Source organism: Choloepus didactylus, chromosome 11 (assembly GCF_015220235.1).
Source record: "Choloepus didactylus isolate mChoDid1 chromosome 11, mChoDid1.pri, whole genome shotgun sequence".
In the NCBI taxonomy this organism is placed as follows: Eukaryota; Metazoa; Chordata; class Mammalia; order Pilosa; family Megalonychidae; genus Choloepus; species Choloepus didactylus.
Genome location: NC_051317.1, coordinates 88,301,535 through 88,322,365, shown reverse-complemented (window position 1 = coordinate 88,322,365; position 20,831 = coordinate 88,301,535). Strand labels below are relative to the sequence as shown.

At 39.0% G+C, this 20,831-nt stretch overlaps 1 protein-coding gene and 1 pseudogene across 1 annotated transcript; one reads left to right on the top strand and one right to left on the bottom strand.

Annotated features, from left to right (window-relative positions):
- Positions 1 to 562: 562 nt before the first annotated feature.
- LOC119506081 lies at positions 563 to 7,010 on the top strand (annotated as a pseudogene).
- A 12,178-nt stretch (positions 7,011 to 19,188) lies between these two features.
- Positions 19,189 to 20,139, bottom strand: LOC119506490 (UBX domain-containing protein 2A-like). The gene is given in 1 exon segment (XM_037799540.1): positions 19,189 to 20,139. A coding segment is annotated over 1 exon segment (777 nt). The 5' UTR covers positions 19,966 to 20,139.
- Between the last annotated feature and the right edge of the window lie 692 nt (positions 20,140 to 20,831).

Here is a 20,831-nt window from a genome sequence, read left to right as displayed (position 1 = left end):
GCCCCACCCGAGGGACAGCGCCCGCGGGGGGGAGGCGACCCCCAGCCCGGGGCGGGGGCTCAGGGTTCGGGCGCCGCGCCTGCAGGAGGGGCGTTGGGGACCCTGGGGAGTTTGATGGGGACCGAGGGGGCTCTGAGAAGCCTGCTGGGGGCTCAGGGCGCCGGCGTCTGCCTCTGCTGCGGGAGGGTGTGCGCGGCGCTCTGCCGGCGGGATTTTTGCTCTTCCCGGGGAAAGGCGGAGCCCGGAGCGCTTCCTCCAGGCGCCGGGTTATGTAAATTCTTGTGACCGGGCTTGTCCCCGCTGGGAAGGACGGAAGTGTGGGCGCGGCGCACCGAAGTCCCCAGAGCCTCGTGTGAGACTCATCGGTCGCCGTGGCGGGAAGCCTTCTTCTGGATCATTTTCTGCCCCTTCCCGGAGAGTGGGGGTGTCAGTTTGTTGCGCATCAGCCTCATCAGCCTTCCTTGGATCGGTTTCTGTCCTTCCAGGAAGTGTAAATGTATTTACGAAGTGTCCCACTTCTGGGTTTGACTGTTTGGGGTTCGGTTCCCTGGATGCCAAGCGGATGACAGGCCGTGGCACTAAGCACTCCGCGAATCCTCTTCAGGACAGAGTAGATGTCCGACTTCTCGGAGAGCAGCATCCTCCCCAAATCCCGGTGATCACAGAAAGATAGAGGGTGAGATGCAGCTTCCTGTACCGGATGTAACCAAGTCCCTTGTACCAGACCATGTCAACATGAATGAAGAAATCAAAATAATTAAAAGGCGCTTGCGCTGAATACTAATTAAGCCTTCCTCCTATTGGTGAAGGAACACAGCATGGTGAGCGCTTCCACACCGACTTTTAAAGTGTGTGAAAGTGAGACAGATGAAGATGGATTCCTGTATATGATACATGCTTGTATATGGTATATGCCTCTCAAGAGACATTTGGAATGAAATTGTTGCTGTAAAGCTGGCAGCTGCATCTATTCTAGATTTTTTTCAACTTTTACACCAAGGCATTCTAGAATTTTTAAAACTTTTACACCAAGGCAAAAATAAAGGGTGGGGGCATGTTACCAATAGAGAATCATCAGTCATCTAATCATAGGTCGTTGAAACAACAGTGTCCCCACCTAGGAGTTTTAAGAAGTTGTTTTTTGTTCTTGACGCAGGAAAACTGAGCTCCAAATGAGCACATTCAGCTTCCGAAAGTCATATTATTTAACCTAGGGCATCTCGTTTTCAAATTTTAGAAGTTTTAAAATATTTTGCATTTTAAGTTGCAAAAAAAAAAAAGTCAGAATATAATACCACTAATAGCACAATCCCAGTAACCAACATTTACTGAATGATTACTATGTGTCAGGAAATTGTTCTGAACACTTTCTATATGTTAAATAACTCATTTAATCTTCACAAAAATCCTGTATGGTCAATGCTACTACCATTCCCATTTTCTAGAGGAAGATACAGAGGTGTAAAGAGATGAAACTTTGCCAAACTCATGGAGCTACTGTGTGGCGAATCTGGAGTTTGAACACAGGAAGGCATAAACGAGAATTAAAATTGAGAACGAAATCCAAGTATGCAGCTCAGGTACACAGCCTGCTGTCCTTGACGGAAATGAAAATTAGACAATGCTAGATAAGCAGCAAGGGAAGTGAGCTACCCCTGGAGAGCAAATCATTCAAAACAGACAAGAAGATAAGAACTAAAAACAACAAGGGGGGAAATCAGGCAGAGGCCACTGAGTAAAGACCAGGAGACAAACAGGGAAAGTGATGCAGATGTGGATGAAGCAGATGGCAGGAGGGGGACACAGTGAAGCTAATCCAAGAAGCCCATTCCATGGGGGAAAGGGCCATGGAGAGGAAGGGAGGTGAGCATGTGAAGATCATTTATAAAGGAAGTGAAAGAAACAGAAAATCAATGAAAGAGTGATGGGATTGTCAGCAGAGAGGAAGGAATGGAAATGCAGGGTACAGATATTTCCACTCCGGTAAAGCAAGAAGAAGAGAAGGGGGAGACAACTGATTTGAGAGGGAATTGTATCATTTCCTTTTCACTGTTATTTTAACCCTTGCATGGCATCTTTCTCAGCTGCCTACCAAACAGATTAAGAAAGATAAATTCCCTCAGGGCTTACAATTCTGTAGAATGAAATGGCAACATGCCAGCTGTCACTGTCCCATGGTGCACTGAGCTAAGTTGGATGGTTGGTTTTCTGTAGGTCCTCTGTTTTTAGGGGTGCCTACCCAAAATGAGGTATGATTTCAGATGAGTACCTACCATTTAAATAGGGGATAATCCCTTTGCAGGATTGTTGTGGCCATGAAATGAGATCACATATGTAAAGCAACCAGCAAAGCGTCTGACACTTGGTATATACTTCAAGGAATAGTGGCCATGAGGAGGAGGCTGTCCCTCACCCACTCAAAAATATTCAATGGCTCCCCAGTGTCAACAGAGCAAAAGTCCAGGTGCACTGGCCTGGCATTCAAAGCCCTCCATTGACTGACCCCTACCTACCTTAATCAGAAAAGTGATTCTACAACATAATCAGAGAACTGATTCACTAAATCTACATGTTAGCAGCTTTAATTCTACTCAAAAATGCCAAAAAGCCTATGTGAGAGGGTTTAAGAATTAAAAGACATGGGTATCTTTCACTACACAGTTTAGTTATAAACCACAGAGGTTTATCTACCCACTAACTCTGTCAGATCCAAATAGGGAGATGAGGAAACACATAAGATGCATCCTGGAATTCTGTCCGGAAATATTGGTTGAGTTTGAATAAGATGAGACCACAGTGTTGTCAATGAAGAGATTTCTGATCAGACTTTGTTAGGTAGGAGGAGACATTGGGGAACTCCAGATCAAAGGAGGAAGAAAATGGAGCAAATGCCACATAATTTCAATTGGATAAATGAAGCTAGAATATTATGTTTTAAGATAGATGGTCACAAGTTTTCAGGCTTAAAAATAGAGCAATTAAGAAGAAAATGGCTACAGGATAACTAAGATTAAAAGTCACATGGGTCTCTCTTCCAGACACACAAATATTATTTTTACCAATCCCTCTGCTGGCTCTGCACAAAAAAGGCTGCTTTTATTTTATTTATTTTTGTTGTTTTTGCCATGCAGCAAACATTTACTCTTTTCCCAGCAGTCTCCTCCCTTGTGCCCAGTCCACATACTTATGACTCTATCCCTAGTTCCAGAGACAAGCATCTAATTCAGGCCTGCCTGGCCAATCAGAATGTTGCATTCTTTGGGCTCAGAATTGGGTACCTGTCCCAATTAGAACCAAAGTGCAGTAAGACCTTTGTTGGGACAATAGGGGATGGGGCATTTGTTTTTTTCTGCTGGAATTTCCATAAATAAGCAGTGTACCTGGAGTAGTGCCTCAGAATACAGCCAACACTATGGAAGACATAGCCAAACAATGGAGAGAAACAGGATACTCACAACACTGTTTGAACCCCTGGATCAGACTGCAGCTGAAGCCAATTTGTCTGGCAATGTCAATTAAATGAAGCCATAAATTCCCATTTTCTTAAGCCAGTTTGAACTGGGTTCCATTCTCACAACTGAAAAAGTCATAGCTAATCAAGAAATGGAAGTTGAGGCTGAAATAAACTTATTGTTGCCCAGAGGTGGGGTGGCCCCTGGACCCAGGAGAACCTTAACACAAAGGCTGTGACTCACCAGAGGGTAAGCTGGCCGTGACCCCCAAAGAACCAAGCAGCTCTTAGGCCAGACTTGCTAGGAAGATATCCATCTTCACTTGGATGCAGAGACACCTCAGGCAGCCAGGAAGGAAAGCCAGCAGGAGACCCTATACAAGCTTCCTGTTCTATAATCTTCACTATGACCAGCCATTCTTACCTGCTGTCTCCCAGCTCAGACCATCTTCTGCAGTGGAGATGGTCCCATCACTGCCCCCTGAACACAACACATGTCTTCATGACTCCCTGAGTTGGCTTCTCTCCTCCTGGATTCCTCCACCACCTCCTCTTCTCCCATCAAAACTTTGCCCATCTTCCAAGGCCTGGCTCAAAGCCCCTGAATTTTCTCTGGCCACAACCACCCACCTTTGAACTCCATGGCATTGTTTCCTTATCCATAAAGTAGGGCAATAATCTTTTAGGAATTTAGCTATTAAACATAATAATGAAAGAAATTAAAGAAGATCTAAATAAATGGCAAGAAAAAACCCATGTTCATGGATTAGAAAATGTAATATTGTTAAGATGTCAAAGCAATCTACAAATTCAATGCAATTCCTGTCAAAATTCCAGCAGCCTTTTTTGTGGAAATGGAAAAAATGATCTTCAAGTCCACATGTAACTGCAGGGGGCCCCAATAGCCAAAACAGTTTTAAAAACAAGAACAAAGTTGAAGGTTTCACACTTCCTGATTTAAAATTACACCCCACGAAGCTACAGTAATCAACAGAGTTCTGGCTGCTCCCAGCTTCACTGAACGTTAGAGGAGAGGCTGTTACCGGCCTTGCTTCCAGAATCTCCTAGAGCCTCATGGGAGACCTCACTTCTGGGCCCCTGGCTTTGGAGCCCCTTCCCAGACATGAACTCTGCTCTCTTCAGGCAATCCCCACCATCTCTCCTGCTCTCGGTCAGTGAAGGCTGCAGGGGGAGGGTGTCAGTGACCCAGCAGGTGACCCATGTCAGGCATACAGGGGCTGGAGCCACAGGCAGCTTCTCTGGTCGGCTAGATGGCTTCTTCTCACCCCTGCCAAGTGCTTTGTGCCTCCTCTTCCTAATCTGGGGGGCCTTTGTTCTCAGCAATCTGAGGAGTATGGTCACAAAGGAGGGAAAGCATGCCTTACACTCTCACAGTTACTGCCACAAGAAAAAGACTTTCTCTATAGCGCCATTTCCCACACAGGAGCGCTCCATCAAGTGCAGAGGTCCATGCCCCCCCCCCCCACCTGAGGTGGTCTTGGTGTCTGGCTCCATTTTTTTTTTTTTCCCTCCTGCCTTGTTTTGATTTTATCCTGAGTATTTGCCCTCTGTAGAGAGATTACAAGGCAGGGGGCCTAAGAATCGTGATTTATCCTTCTCTGTATACTCGTCTGCCTTTCCAATGCATTACTCACCTTCTGCTGCACCTCATGTGCAGGCCGCCCCTGGAAGCCCAAGTGGGGTGTTGCTGGGGGCCTTCTGAGCAGAATAGGGGGCCCAGTGAGCCCAGAACAGACCATCTGACTTGGGTCCTGGGATGCTGATCAAGTTGCTTCTCAGAAATTTAGATTTGCAACTTGTAATTTCTCAGCTCTGGTTTCTCTGGCCCAAAGAACAGAGCTCCCTGTCCTCAGGGGCCTTCTGAGAACATTCCCCTATCTTAAGGAGAAAGGCCACTGCCCACAAGGGCTTTTTCTTTGTAAAAGAACATCTGCTTCCAACAAAGACAGGCAGGTGGTTTGCAGGAATCACACAGACCTGCATCTGCAAAAGGCTACAGGACTGCCTGAGCAGTATTCTGTATCTGTTTGAAAGTGTGCCTTTTTTGGCTCTGCCCCCAGCACATGTTCGCAGCGCTCTATGCATGTGCACCGCAAGGGCAGCCCGCGGCAGCTGGAGGAAGCAGCCCCTCTCCCTTTGCTGGGAGTGTTTGGCTTAAAGAGCCATAGCAGCCAGTGTACGCTCTGCTGGGGCTTATTTGCTTTCAGCTCTGATCCCGCACACCCCTAAAGCGAGAGACTTCACAGGTGTGTAGGGATCGGGGGCACCTGGGTCCAGGCAGTGAATGCACAGGAAGGCTGGGTGGAGGATGAGGTGGGGCCGAGTCTGAAAGGGCATGTGGGGGTGGAGAGAAGGGAGGGGTGGGGGCCTGGCAGGGATGAGTGAGCAGGAGGGAAGGGAGAGTAACCATGAAAGGGGGGCCATGTAGTGACCTAGTGAAGAGCAGGTCCCATGCCAGGCAGCCTGGCTGCCACCCCAGCAACACTAGTGCCCAACCCATGACCCAGGGCACATTACTTGCCCTTTCTAAACCTATTTCCATATCTATAAAATAGGAGAAATAATACTACCTGTTTCATAGGAATATAAAGAGGAGTAAATTAAATAGTATTACCATCATAATTATTTGTTATTTTTTCGGTAACTTGATTGCTTAAAATTTTTGGTAACATGTATGCAGCATAGCATTTCCCATTTTAAGCAGCTTTGAGCATACACTTCAGTGCCATTAATTACATTCACAGTGTTATGCTACCATCATCACCATCCATGACCAAAACTTTTCCATCACCCCAAACAGAAACTTGGCCTCTCATTGTTATTTGCTGGTTATAAACAAGGGTGCAGAGTGGAGAAGGGCCCGGAGTATTCTCTGTGGAACAGGACCACCTAGCGAGTGGCTTTGAAAACCTAAGAGCCTCCCAAGACCCAGTGCGGCCGTCCAGAGCTGTGCCAAGACGGCGACTCCCATGCTCTGTCTTATATCTCGGAGACGGGCAGTTCAGCAAACCACAGCCTACCGAATCCTGCCTGCTGCCTGATTTTGCACACCTGCAACTTAAGAATGGGAAGCAAAAACGCAATGTGCAAGATGTCAGAAATGCTTAGAATTTGGACATTGGACTTATGAATGCACAAGAAAAAGAAAATACCCACATAGGCCTTTAAGAACAGCAGAACTAAAGAAAGCTTTAAAAGAAAAAGAAAATAAATTAATATTACAACAAAGCATTGGAGAAAGTAAGGTAGAAAAAAAGACCAAGAAACAAAGTTCTAAGAGTGTAACCAGTTCCAGTAGCAATAGCAGTGACAGTTCAGCCAATGATTCTTCATCGGAAAGTGAAGAAACATCAACCTCATCCTCCGCAGAGGATGGTGACATGATAAAAGCTCTTCCAATCCCTCATCTTCAGCTTCCTGCAGAAGCTCTTCCTCCCCCTCTGATTCAGACTCAGATTCCAGTTCCTCCAGCAGCAGTAGCCCCAGAACGGATAGCAGCTCTGAGGATGAACCGCCAAAGAAGAAGAAAAAGGAATAGAATTGCTCCATCCACATTGCACCAATGGACTGAAAACATTAAAGTGATTCTCAAAAGGAAATTTAAAATATGTTAAAGCCAAAAGTGTTAACTGGTCAAACTTTCTAGAGTTCAAAAGTTTATATATTGTAAGAGCATAAAAAGTGTTATTAATAGATTTTATATAAAGACTTTTTTATTTTAAGAGGAATTTTGTTTTGCTTTTCTTCCTTTAAAATATATCTCTAAAATCAAAGCTGAAATCCAGGAAATCTGTTTTTGTGATGAAACTTATCTTTTTTTCCCTGTGAAATAAATGCCATATTTTGTTATATGTTAATAGTATGTATCTATCAGACGTGTTTTCAGAATAATGCATCAGAATATCAGACAATGAATTTCTAATGCTTTTGGCTATGTGTTACTCTGTAAGATTTAATACCATGCTATTGTAAGGTTATAAGTTTTCCTACTGTTGATAAATGTGTTCTATTTTTATGTTTACATTCAAAAAGTTTTTCTGACTTCTTATCCTAAATGAAAAGTTCAAGGAACTTATTATATATTTACACTTTTTGAATTGTACAAGTTTCACATTGCTTGTTGTATCATTCATTATCTTGTGGATCCTTATGTTCTCGAGTCACACTTTCTGACGAAAATCATTCTAGAGGAATCTAAAAAGGGGCAAAAAATCGGAAACTACTCAGGAGTCTAATCTTGGTGACTTTTGATAAATTCAGCATATCAGAAAAGAAAACAACCATGTAAAAAGTTATCTTAAGTAAAAGTGATATAAATATCTTTGAATAATGTCATGCTACAAAAGGTACTATTAAAAGGAGAAAAGAGGTAGGAGGAAGAGGTGATTTTTGCAGAAAATTAGAGTAGTGTCGGTTGTCTTTAATTAAAAAGATTTTTTTTTTGTCTTTTATAAAGATTGTCTTTTGCTATTTCTGCAATTACTGTATGACAGTTACATAGTTAACTGGTCATATATGACAGTCTGCTGCATGAATATGAATGACTTGGATTAAATCTGGTGTGTTGACATAGCATATATACAATTGAATTCTAGCATAAAAGTCAGGTTTAAAAGGAAATGCTGCACAATGTTTCTTAAAAGTAAAATACTTTGTGGTGATGAGATAATTTGGTTTAACATCACATTATTCTGTGATATCTTTTAAACATTTTGGAAAGCGGTATCATTTGTAGAAAAATCTTGGTTTGGGTTCAATATTGCAAAAACTGTGAATGCTAAGTCTTTTTAATATTTTTATGAAAAAGTAGTAGAAAAGAAAATGAGCTTTTGAAGAAAATGGGCTTCTGTTTAATATTGAAATATATGTATGTTGTGAGTTTAAGAAGCCTGTGATTACTTGAAGGTTTTATAGAACCATCTGCTTTCAATGTCTGTAAATAAACTCTCAAAATATCATTTCAAAGACTCAATACAGAATGTATCATTTGATAGGCAAATTTTATAAATTAATAATAAAACATTTTACAATATTTATAGTCTGTTAGGGTAATTTGGGCAGTTAAAGAACTTGGAAGAGGAAAAATGTGTACATACATTGAAACACTGCAGTTAATAAAACTCACAGTTTGTGCTCACAAGCTTAAAAAAAAAAAAAAGAAAGAAACACCTGAGAGTCTGGCTTTTATATTTCAACGAAAATAGAATGCCAGTATATCCATCTACAACAAGAAGCACAGCTTCAGAGGAACCCAGACTCTCGTCTTCTTCCCAATGCACTCTTTTCCCTGAAGGTGGGCTTGGATGAGTGAAGACATAGAGGGAAGTTAGAGTCTGGGTAGGGTTTAACACCATCAGGTCATGGCACTCAGTTGAGTTGCCCAAGGCTCTCTCTCTACCCTGGACTTTATGGCACGGACAAACTCCACCTCAGGGTGGATGTTCTGGTTTGACATGTTGGCATCGGGTTGACAATTACACAGGGCCACGATGTGTAATTTGATATGACCCAATGGTGTCAAACAATAGTGATTTTTGACTCTGCATGTAACAATCAGCAGACCGGGAAAGAGGAAGGAAGAGAAAAGGAAAAGGAAAAGAGAGTCACCCTCAGAAAACCCTGAGTCACCAGGAGTGTTTAACCACATCATCTTTAAACCAGAGACAGCTACTAGCAGAGAATAACATTCAGTCCAACTTTCCAGTCTGCTCCTGGGGTGTCTGTGGTAAAACCAAATTATCTGTCTATTTTACATTACAGGGGTTTGCTTAAATGTCATTCTAAGTGGTTTATTCTGGAAGAGAGCAACCTTAATGAAGGAGTAAATATCATATACACATTTCAGGCCTCTGAAAGGAGTCTAGAGTAAGTATGTCGTTTATTTTTCTAAGACCACAAGGGGAAATTAATTTCTGATGATAAAAGTGAACTGGCATTTCTGCCTTCCCAGACCTGCATTATCAGATCCTAAAGATGACCTCCCTGCAGACCCAGCCTGTCAGGCTCTAGGCAAGGAGCCAGGCCTGGGGGGTGTCAGAAGGCCACTGCTACCAGCTGTGAAAGTCTGAAAAAAGTGTGGTCTTCACTGGTCCTTGCAGTGAGTATGAAGGGCTGTGACACCTTAGCTGCCCACAATGGTCAGTTTTCTCCAGGCCTAGCTTTGGTTGGGACTAACTTTCTGCTCATTCTGCTCTTCATGGTGGAAGCTGTAATGGTGCAGTGCTTGCCTCCACCCTGCACCTAAAAGGCAGCCCAACACATCTGCTTCACATCGTTGCTGCCTAATAAAGAATGACAAATGCCTCAAAGCCATTTGTGGCAAGGGTCCAGGAACATTATCACTCTCTTCCTAACCTGCTGCCTCTGCTCTTCTCTCCTTCTTGATTTTGGCTTCTAACCATAGCCTTATTCTGCTGTTTGGACTTGAGGCTCCTGGTAAGAGTCAGAGTCTGGCTGGGCACTCTCTCAAGACTGGCCAGAATTCTCACCTCTGGATTTCTGCCCTGGATGTTCTTGAGAGAACCCATACTAATTTTGGTTCTTGGAACGCAACTCTGTGCTCTGGATCATGGCCTCCTGGTGGTGTGGCTGGCGGCCCTAATTAAAGTTGTGCTGATCTCCCTCTTTATGCTTCTGTCAATTCAGGTACTCCTAGAACAGAGAATATTTTCCCAGTCTCTTGTCTGTCTTCTGAAAACTATGTTAAACTATTAGAAAGTTCCTGAAGAGAAAAGAGCCAAGAGATTTAAAAAAATTTTTTAGAACTTTTTTCGTTAGAGAAGTTATAGGTTTACAGAAAAATCATGCAGATTTCCCATTTATCCCCATTCCACACAGTTTTCCCTATTACGAACAATTTGCATTAGTGTGATGCTTTTGTTGCAATTGATAAAACAATATTATTACAATTATACAATTAACTATAGTCCATAGTTTATATTAGGGTCCATTCTTTCTGTTGTACTATGTACTATGCACGTCCTTTGTTTGACCTTTTCACAATTTTTATTCTAGTAACAAGCATATACCCTAAAATTTCCCCTTTTGAACACATTCAAATATATAATCCAGTAGAGTTAATTATAATCACAATGTTGTGCTACCATCACCACCTCTCATTACCAAACTTTCCCATCACCCCAAACAGAAACTCTGTGCCAATTAAGCATTACCTCCCCATTCCTTACCCCCCAGCCTGGCCCCTGGTAACCTGTATTCCAGTTTCTGACTCTAAAAATTTTCTTATTCTTATTATTTCACATAAATATGATCATACAGCATTTGTCCTTTTATGTCTGCCTTATTTCACTCAACATGATACCTTCAAGGTTCATTCATGTTGTCACATGTATCAGTTTCATTCTTTTTTTTACAGCTGAATAATACTTCTTTGTTTTTCTACACCACATTTTGTGTATCTACTCATCAGTTGATGGACACTTGAGGTTACTTCCAACTTTTGACAATTGTGAAAATGCCGCTATGAACATCGGTGTGCAAATATCTGTTTGAGTCCCTGCTTTCAATTCTTTGGGGTATATACCTAGAAGGGGGATGGCCATGTCATATGATAATTCTATACTTAACTCTCTGAGGACCAAAAAACTGTCTTCCACAGTGGCTGCACCATCACACATTTCCACCAACCACAAACAAATGTTCCCATTTCTCCATATCCTCTCCAAAACTTGAGATTTTCCACTTTTTTAATAATGGCCATTCTAGTGGAATGGGAACTCATTGTGGTTTTGGTTTGCATTTCCCTAATGGCTAATGATGTTGAACATCTCTTCATGTGCTTTTTGGCCATTTGTGTATCTTCTTTGGAGAAATATCTATTCAAATCTTTTGTCCATTTTAAATTGGGTTATTTGTCTTTCTATTGTCAAGTTGTAGGATTTATCCTCGATATTAAACCCTTTCAATTTTTTAGAAGAATTTGAGCATGTTTGGTGAATTCATCTTGGAATCTTTGGTAAAATTCACCTGTGAAGCCATCTGGCCCTAGTGTTTCTCTGTTGGGAGGTGTTTTTTGTTTTGTCCTGTTTTTATTTTGGTAACATACATACAAATAAAATTTCCCATTTTAACCACTTTCAAGTATACAATTAAGTGGTGTTACTCAAATTCACAATGTTGTGCTACCATCACCACCATCCATTACCAAAACATTTCCATCATTCTAATAGGAACCCTGTACATTTTAAGCCTTAACTTCCCATTCCCTATCCCCTACCCATCCCCTGGGATAACCTATATTCCAGATGATGACTTTATGAGTTTGCTTATTCTAATTGTTTCAATACAGTGAGATCATACAATATTTGTCCTTTTGCATCTGGCTTATTTCACTCAACGTGATGTTGTCACATGTATCAGAACTTCATTCTTTTTTATGGCTGAATAATATTCCATTATGTGTATATGCCACATTTTATTTATTTGATGGACACTTGAGTTGCTTCCATCTTTTGGCAATTGTGAATAATGCTACTATGAACAATGGCGTGCAAATATTAGTTCAAGCCCCTGACGTCAAATCTTTGGGGTATATGCCTAGTAGTGGGATTGCTGGATCATATGGTTGTTCTATACTTAGGTTTTTGAGGAACTGCCAAACTGTCTCCCACAGAGGTTACATTCCCAATGAATGAGTGTTCATATTTCTCCACATCTTCTCCAACACTTGTTATTTTCTGTTTTTTTTTTTTTTAATAGCAGCCATTCTAATGGGTATGAAATGGCATCTCATTGTGGTTTTGATTTGCATTCCCCTGATTGCTAATGATGTTGAGCATCTTTTGATGTGCTTTCTGGCAATTTGTGTATCTTCTTTGGAGAGATGTCTGTTCAAGTCTTTTGTCAATTTTTTAATTGGGTTGTTTGTCTTTTTGTTGTTAAGTTGAAGGATTTCTTTATATATACTAGATGTTAATCCTTTATTGGATAGGTGGTTTCCAAATATTTTCTCCCATTGTGTAAGTTGTCACTTGACTTCTATGATAAAGTCCTTAGAGGAACAAAAGATTTTTTATTTTGATGAGGTCCCATTTATCTATTTTTTTCTTTTTTTCCCTGTGCTTTGTGTTTAAAATCAAAGAAACCATTGCTTAATACAAGGTCCTGAAGATGGTTCCTTATGTTATCTTCTAGGAGTTTGATGGCTCTTTTATTTAAGCCTTTGATCCATTCTGAGTAGATTTTTATCTACGGTGTGAGGTAGGGGTCCTTGTTCAGAGGTTTTGATTACTGATTCAATCCCTTTACTAGTTATCAAACTATTGAAATCTCTTATTTCTTTTTGAATCAGTATAGGTAGTTTGTGTATTTCTAGGAATTTGTCCATTTCATCCAGGTTATTTAATTTGCTGGTGTACAGTTGTTCATAGTATTCTATTATCATCTTTTTCATTTCTGTGGGGTCAATAGTAACACCCCCTTTTCATTTTTTATTTTAGTTATTTGCATCTTCTCTCTTTCATTCTTCATCAGTACAGCTAATAGTTGGGTTGATTTCATCTTTTCAAGAAGAACCATCTTTTGTTTTTGCTGATTCTATTCTTTTTTTATTTTCCATTTCATTTATCTCTGCTGTAATCATTGTTATTTGTTTCCTTCTGTTTGCTTTGGGATTAGTTTGCTCTTCTTCTAGATCCTACAGTTGTGAGGTTAAGTCTCTGACTTGAAATCTTTCTTCTTTTTTAATGTAAGCATTTAGTTATAAATTTGCCTTTCAGCATTGCCTTTACTGCATCCCATAAATTTTGGTACATTGTTTTCATTTTCATTTGCCTTAAGATATTTCCTAATAACCCTTGTGATTTCCTCTTTGACCCATTGTTGTTCAGGAAAACATAGTTTAATTTCCACATATTTTGGAACTTACCAGTTCTCCTACTGTTACTGATTCTAGCTTCATTCCATTGTGGTCAGAGAATATACATTGTGTGATTTCAGTATTTTTGAATTTATTGAGACTTTTTGTGACCTTAAGATATAGTCTACCCTGGAGAATGATCCATGTGCACTAGAGAAGAATGTGTATTGTGCTGCTACTCAGTGAAGTGCTCTACATATTGTATTGGTTTAGTGTATCATTCAAGTGTTTTATTTCTGTCCATTATTGAAAGTGGTATATTGAAGTCCCTTACTATTAATGTAGAACCCTCTATTTATCCCTTCAAATCTGTCAATATTTGCTTCATATTTTTTGGCTCTCCTGTCAGGTGCATACATATTCAAAATTTTTTTCAGTATATAGTGACTTTCTTTGTCCCTTGTAACAGTTTTTGACTCAAAGTATAGCTACGCAGCTCTCTTTTGGTTACTATTTGCATGGTATATTTTTTCCATCCTTCACTTTCAACCTACTTGAGTCTTTTGTAAACAGCATATATTGGGTCATGCTTTTTTATCCATTCTGCCAACCTCCACTTTTTGACTGGGGAATTTAATCCATTTACATTTAAAGTAACTACTGATAATGCAGGACTTTCTTCTGTCATTTCTTTATTTGGTCTTTGTAAGTCTTATACCTGTTTTATCCCTCAATTCTTACAATATTGCATACCCTCATATTCATTTTATTTATTTATTTTTTTAGTATACCATTTTGAGTCCCTTATTTCTTTCTATATATAGTTCTATATATTTCCTTTTTGGTTACCATGGGTCTTACATTTAATATCCCATAATAATCACATTTGATTTGATAGCAACTTAAGTTCAATAGTATTCACATACACCATTCCAATACCCCTCCATCCTTTTTGTTGTACCTGTTACAAATTAAATCTTTATACATTGTGTGTGTCAAACTATACTTGTCATTATTTTTTATGCATTTGCATTTTAGAACCTGTTAAAACAAAAAAGAAGAGTTAAATACCAAAAATACAATACAATCATACTGGTATTCACAATTACCTATTTTGTTACCTCTCCCGAAAGTCTTTTATGTTTATGTCTTTATGCTTCTTTGATCTACTGTCTGGTGTTCTTTCCTCTCAGTCTGAATAACTCTCTTTAACATTGCCTGTAGGGCAGTTCTATAGCTCCCTCAGCTTTTGTTTCTTCTGAGAATGTCTTCATCTCTCCCTTATTTTAAAAAGACAGTCACACCATATATAAAATTCTTGGTTGGCAAATTGATTCCTTTTATAGCTTTAAATGTCTTCCTACTGCTTTCTTGCCTCCATGTATTCTGAAGAGAAACTGGAACTTAATCTTATTGGCCCTACCATCTACAGAACACATTGCTTTTCTCTTGCAGCTTTCCAAACTCTCTCCTCATCCTTTGCATTTGGCAGTTTGATCAGTATGTGATGGTTCACATTTCCCTTAAAATTGATCCTGTTTGGTGTCCTTTGGGCTCCTTGGATGTGCATATTCATGTTTTGGAAGTTTTCTCATTATTTCTTTGAATATTCCTTCTGCCCCTTTCTGTCTTTCTTCTCCTCCTGGGACTCCTATAATGCATATATTTGTATGCTGATGGTGTCCCACAGAATTCTTAGGCACTGTTCACTTTTTTCATTTTGTCTTTCTGCTCTTCAGCCCAAATCATTTCAATTGCCTTGTCTTTGATATCACTGATTCTTTCTTCTGCTAGCTCTAATCTGCTGTTGAAACTCTCTAGGAAATTTTTCATTTGAGTTATTTTGGTCTTCAACTCCAGTATTTCTGTTTGGTTTATTTTTAAAATTTCAATCTCTTTATTGAGATTCCCATATTGTTCATGAATTGTTTTCCTGATATCTTTAGTTCTTCCTCTGTGTTTTCTTTTATCTCCTTGAGCATCTTGAAGATCATTTTTAAAAGGTTTTTGTCTGGTATGTCCCAATTCTGGCTATCTTTGTTGACAGTCTCTGGAATTTTACTTTGTTTCTTTGGATGGGCCATCATTTCCTGTTTCTTTGTTTGTCTTGTAATCTTTTGTTGCACACTGTACATTTTATTTTATTTTATTTTATTTTTATTTATTTATTTATTTTACAACAACCAAGAAGCATGCCTTTTATTTAAAACAAAAGACTAACATACCAAAAAAATATCTGAAAGAACGCAAACCAAAATGTTAATAGTGGTTATCTTTGAATGGTGGAATAGGTTACTTAAAAATCATTTTAGTGTATCTGTATTTTATAATTTTCTACAATAATATGAATTACTTAAGCAAACATATACATTTAAAACAAGTGACAAAGAACTAAGTATTGGTTGCCATTGAATAAACTACTACTATTTGAGGATTTAATGTGATGCACAACTTTAAATTAAATGGCTTGTACTTACGGGAAGAACAAAGGAGTAAACCTTACCAAGGAGTCTTCGTGCTAGTTCAGATAAGGACACTAAAGATGGTTTAAAAAATAAAACAAGTGACATAGTATTAAAAATATCAAATTTGTACGTTTCTGAGTATTCAACGAATGTAACATTGGTTAAAGTATATAGCACACAGAAGTTAATAAATGTTGGTTGATTCTCAAACTGAATGATTTTGCCAAATAAAAATGACAAGTGCATCCATATGTAACTATTTTATCACAAACATGTAAATTATTTCCTAAGTCCGTTGAATGAATAGCATTTCACCCTTCAGAAAAGAGTTTGAAAAAATTGCTTTCAAAATACTTTAAGGCACTGAGACAGATGCCAACTTATTTTCAACACACTGAACTATGAAAAGCATATTGAATAAGTATATAAAATAAATAAGATTACTTTTTATAACTTTTATGCACAGTGATTTAATGAACAAATTAGAATCTCTAAAATTAGAACTGCATTTCTATCTATTAGCCCTAGCAACAACTTTCAGGAAACCGAAAGTTGATAGTTTTGAAACAACTGCTTAGTTCAAGTTGTTATCCCCACCAATGATGCTTGCTTATTTTCAAGTTTTCCCTCTTTGGGTAAATTCAGTTTGTTTTCCAAAGTCAACTTGTTTTGAGTATTACAAACATTTAATTAACATATATATATATTTATTTACTAGGTTTATAACTTTTTAACTTTCAGACAAAGCACTTTAGTGGATGATTCTCATTCTAGAAAACCTGTGAGAAAATTATTCACACTAATGAAAGTTTTTACAGTTACAAAACTGAAGATTATTGCTGATGATAGGTTTTTATAGGGACCTCTCCTTGGGGTCCCTATAAAGAAACACACAAGAAAATCTCAAAATGTATCTTCTGATTAAATATTTATAAACCAAAAAATTCACAAAGGAGGCTTTCATATATGTACATGTAGAACATTCCCAAGGAGAATACAGAAAATATATGGAGTCATGTACTGATTACAATTCAAATGAAAATTATATAATTCATGACAGTCCTCTACAAAACATTTTCTTAGAGATTCCTGAACATATATTAATAATCATCTTATTTTCCATATCTTAAGGATAAATTCATTGATTTTGTCCTTCCCTCACATTTTTTTAAAAGAACAATTATTTTTTTACACTACAGAGAGGGCTCCTATGGCTGCTGTAAATATTACTGACAATAAATACTGACTTTCTATTATGTACCTGTTCATTGCTGAGGGACCAAAAGAAAGGACCCTCCTTTGTCCTCCTTCCCAATAAAAAGATGGACTTCTGCCATGTGGAAGTTTGGGAGCTAGAAAAGGAAGCATCTTAAAACTGGACTGCAAACAGAAGATACACCTCGTAAGCCAGGTCATCTAGTTATGAGTTTATTTCCCTTTTGTTATTCCTGAGCTTTTAATAAAAACCTCATTTAAATGTTCCAGCTTTGTCTCAGCTGTACTATAGGAGATAAAGCACAGGGTTACATCATGATTAGTTCACAGAAAGGGGGAACCACCTCTCCAGGAGGAAATTATGGGGGTGAGGGTCAAAACTTGGAAGTCTAGCAGCCCCATCTCACTGGGGAGTCTTCCACTGCCCCCGGTTAAGAGCACAGGTTTTATTTTGCCAAGGTGGAACCTTGGCATTTCCCAGAGAATGGTGCTTTGACCACATACCTAAATTCACCTGATATGAAAAAACGCTGAGATCTGGGACCCACCTCAGATCTAATGAATCAGAATGTGTGTGGAAGATGGCAGGAATTGGCATTTTTGAAAAGCTTCCCCAGTGGTTCTCAGAAGTGGGATCTGGGGACCTCTGGAGGTCCCTGACACACTTTAGGGGGTCTTTGAAATCAGAACTAGTTTCATCATCACATTAAAACATTATTTGCTTTCTTTGCTCTGTTATGAGTATGCAGTGGCGTTTTTTCCAGAGAATAATGGTGTGTGAAACTGCAGCAGGTTTTATAGAAGCAGATATGAGAATTCACCTGCCTATGTTAGGCCAGACAGGAAAGCTATTTCCAAAAATGGAAAGCAATGCCACTATTCTCAATAAGGCTTTTTATATTTTGGAAAAGTTATTTTTTCATTAAAATATTATTTATGTTAACATGTAATGTGTTTATTATTTTGAATGAAAAAAATTTTTAACTGTTTTAATCTCTAATATATAATTGATGGCTATAACCTACATAAATAAAAGGTCTTGGTGACCAAAAATTTGAGAACTGCTGCTCAGGTGGATATACCCAGCATGCATGAATACTGATTCACAGGCCTGGGCCACTTAGTTCCTTGGCACAGAATGAGTAAGCCACCTCAAATCTAATTCAACAGGCCATGTGCAAAAAAGCTTCTTAAATTTAGGATTTTCAAGCGAAGGAATTTAATCTGACAGTGAAATATCGAAGTCTAACTGGTTTTGTTGAAAGTCTAAGTAACAAAGCATGTTTTCTTTGGTGACATCTGAATGCAATAAATCATCCTTTAATGTATACATAGGTTGACTCTGATGAATGAAATGGAAAACCATACTTTACGTGATAGTTTTAAAAACAGTCATTAATTAGTAATGTGACAATATGCACATTAGAGTCTAAGTGGTGGCAGATGCGTGGCTAACGGCAAATTAAGTTAAAAACAAAGCCATAATTTTCAAAAATAAAATAAAATAGAAATGTTTCTGGGGAGAGAATAATTTTTTAAAAATTATATTTTTAGAAAATGTAGAAATGTGAGTAGGCAGAATAATATTGAATTATACTAAGCTAGAAAATTTTATTCTTAAATGAAAATACATCTTACATACTGTTGCCAAATTAATATTTGAGAATATCCTGCCATGAGAGAATAAAGATTAGAACACTATGAAGTTTAGGCATAGCTGGGATGAAAACAGTATCATCCCATCCCATCTCTGTTGTAAAGAATTATATTGATACTTTTAATTTGCAATGTGTAATTTTTAAATTTACTGCCATATTTAAAATCTGAAACAGCTAACATTTTAATAAATCACTGCTGTTTGGGAAGCTAATATATATTGCTTTGAGAATGACAGTGTGAATGTATTTGGTTATGTACACCGTATTAAGACTCTAAATGATATAGTTAATATACCTTATATTGATTTAATTGATTTTGAAAATAAGTATATTTTTCTCTCTGAGCAGCCTTTTGGAAAAAGTACATTGGATACGGTTTCCAGTCATATTTTACTGTGCTAACTTGTACTTATTTAAGAATTCTCATCGGAAGAGAGTTAAATAGTACTTGAATCAAAGTCCAGTGAATCTGACTTTTCCTTTCCCCCATCTCCGTTTGCATGACCATTTATAACCATCATTTCTCTGCAAGTTTTCTACTTAATCTATCAAAAATCAATGCTATGAAAGTCCTCTAAAAGGGTCAGCAGCTTTTTGGAGTCTCTGAATGATGACAGCGTTCTCTAAATCTGCTTCTTCCAGTGTGAGTGTTTCATCTAGCAATTTGAGGAAAGGGAGAGCTGTGGCCAGAGAAAAGGGAGGACTTCTCTGAGATCCTTGGTATTTTTCGATGAAGTCTTTGATGTGGCTTACCCTATGAGAAATGTTAAATTTCTGGATGACCCTTTTCCCATTGGCTAATCAGATCTGTATATTAGTGATAGGTTCCAAGTTGTTTAGTGGGACAGCAGACATATTATTTTTATTCTTTACTTCAATACTCTTTGCTTTAGAAATAATTTTTGGTGTGGCACTTCCTAGTCTGTGACCCTGGCCTGAGAACGGCTGGAATACAGGCTTTGTTGACACACATATTTCATTTTTTTTATCTTCAACTTTAACATCCAACTCTTCTTTATCAAAAATTCCCTGTAATTCTAAAGGTAATTCCCCCTTTTTGGTGGAGTTCAGAAACTGCTGACTCGCACCATCAGAATAACTTCTGAAATCATCATTGACTGTAAACCCATTTTTCCATAATGTTATACTAACATCTACCTGTTCCTTTTCTTCAGTGGGTGACAAGCATTTGGCACCAATCTTCTGTGCTTCCTCAAAAAGGCTGTCAACAAAATATTCACAATCTGTTTGCTGGTTGTCACTAAGAGGTTGGTTGTCAGAACCTGTTTCACAAACCCATTCTTCATTTATACTTTCAAGATTGTCTACTTCTTTCATTCTCTTTTGCTTTACTCCGGGCACGGCCGCTGGGGGGGCAGCGCCGCGGTGTCGCCTCGCGGCTTCGTCCTCAGTTGCCTCAGGGGCCTCGGGGGCCACCGCCGCCGTTTCGCTGGAGCCCCTCGGACACGGAGCACCGCCGCCTCGGAATCACCTTCAGGTTCGGCTACGGCCCGCGCCCCCCACCCTGCACACTGTACATTTCAATACTTAAAAGTGTTAACTCTGGGATTTAGTCTCTGAGTAGTCTGTTCCTTAAGTTTATATCCAGCTTATGATATGACAGAGATTTCCTTGAGTGCCAGGAGCAAGCAATAGAAAAAAAGAAAAAAAGGAAAAAAACAAAACAAAAAAACACACTTATCACAGTCTTTGTAAATTGGCTCTGCCTTGACTTATGCTCTCTTTCAGAATTTAGACAGCCTATCAAGAATATCAGGGCAAGGCAAAAAGGGATTGCAGGGTCCTCTCCATCTTTTCCGAGTCTGTGTCTTTTCCTGGGCTTGTGTTTGCTCATGGCCTTAGGAAATCCCTCCTTTACAGGAATTCGAATGCCCCCTCTATTCCTTATGAAAGACTCTCTCCCCGTCCCAGGTGCTCTACTGTATAACTTTAAAGCAGCTAATCCTTTACTCTAGACCACTTTGACTTAATTGTTTCTTATATTGCTTTAGCTGGCAGCAATCTGTTTCTGCCTGCAAGGTAAGTTCTGGGGTGTGAGCCCTAGAAGAATTTCCTGGTTCAGTCTTTAAGGCTGTCATATGACAGATGGCAGGGACATACAGACACCTCAGTAGGTACATAGGGGTTACACTGCACTGTCCAGAACAGGATCAGGTATTCACAGTGGGAACACAGGCTTTCTT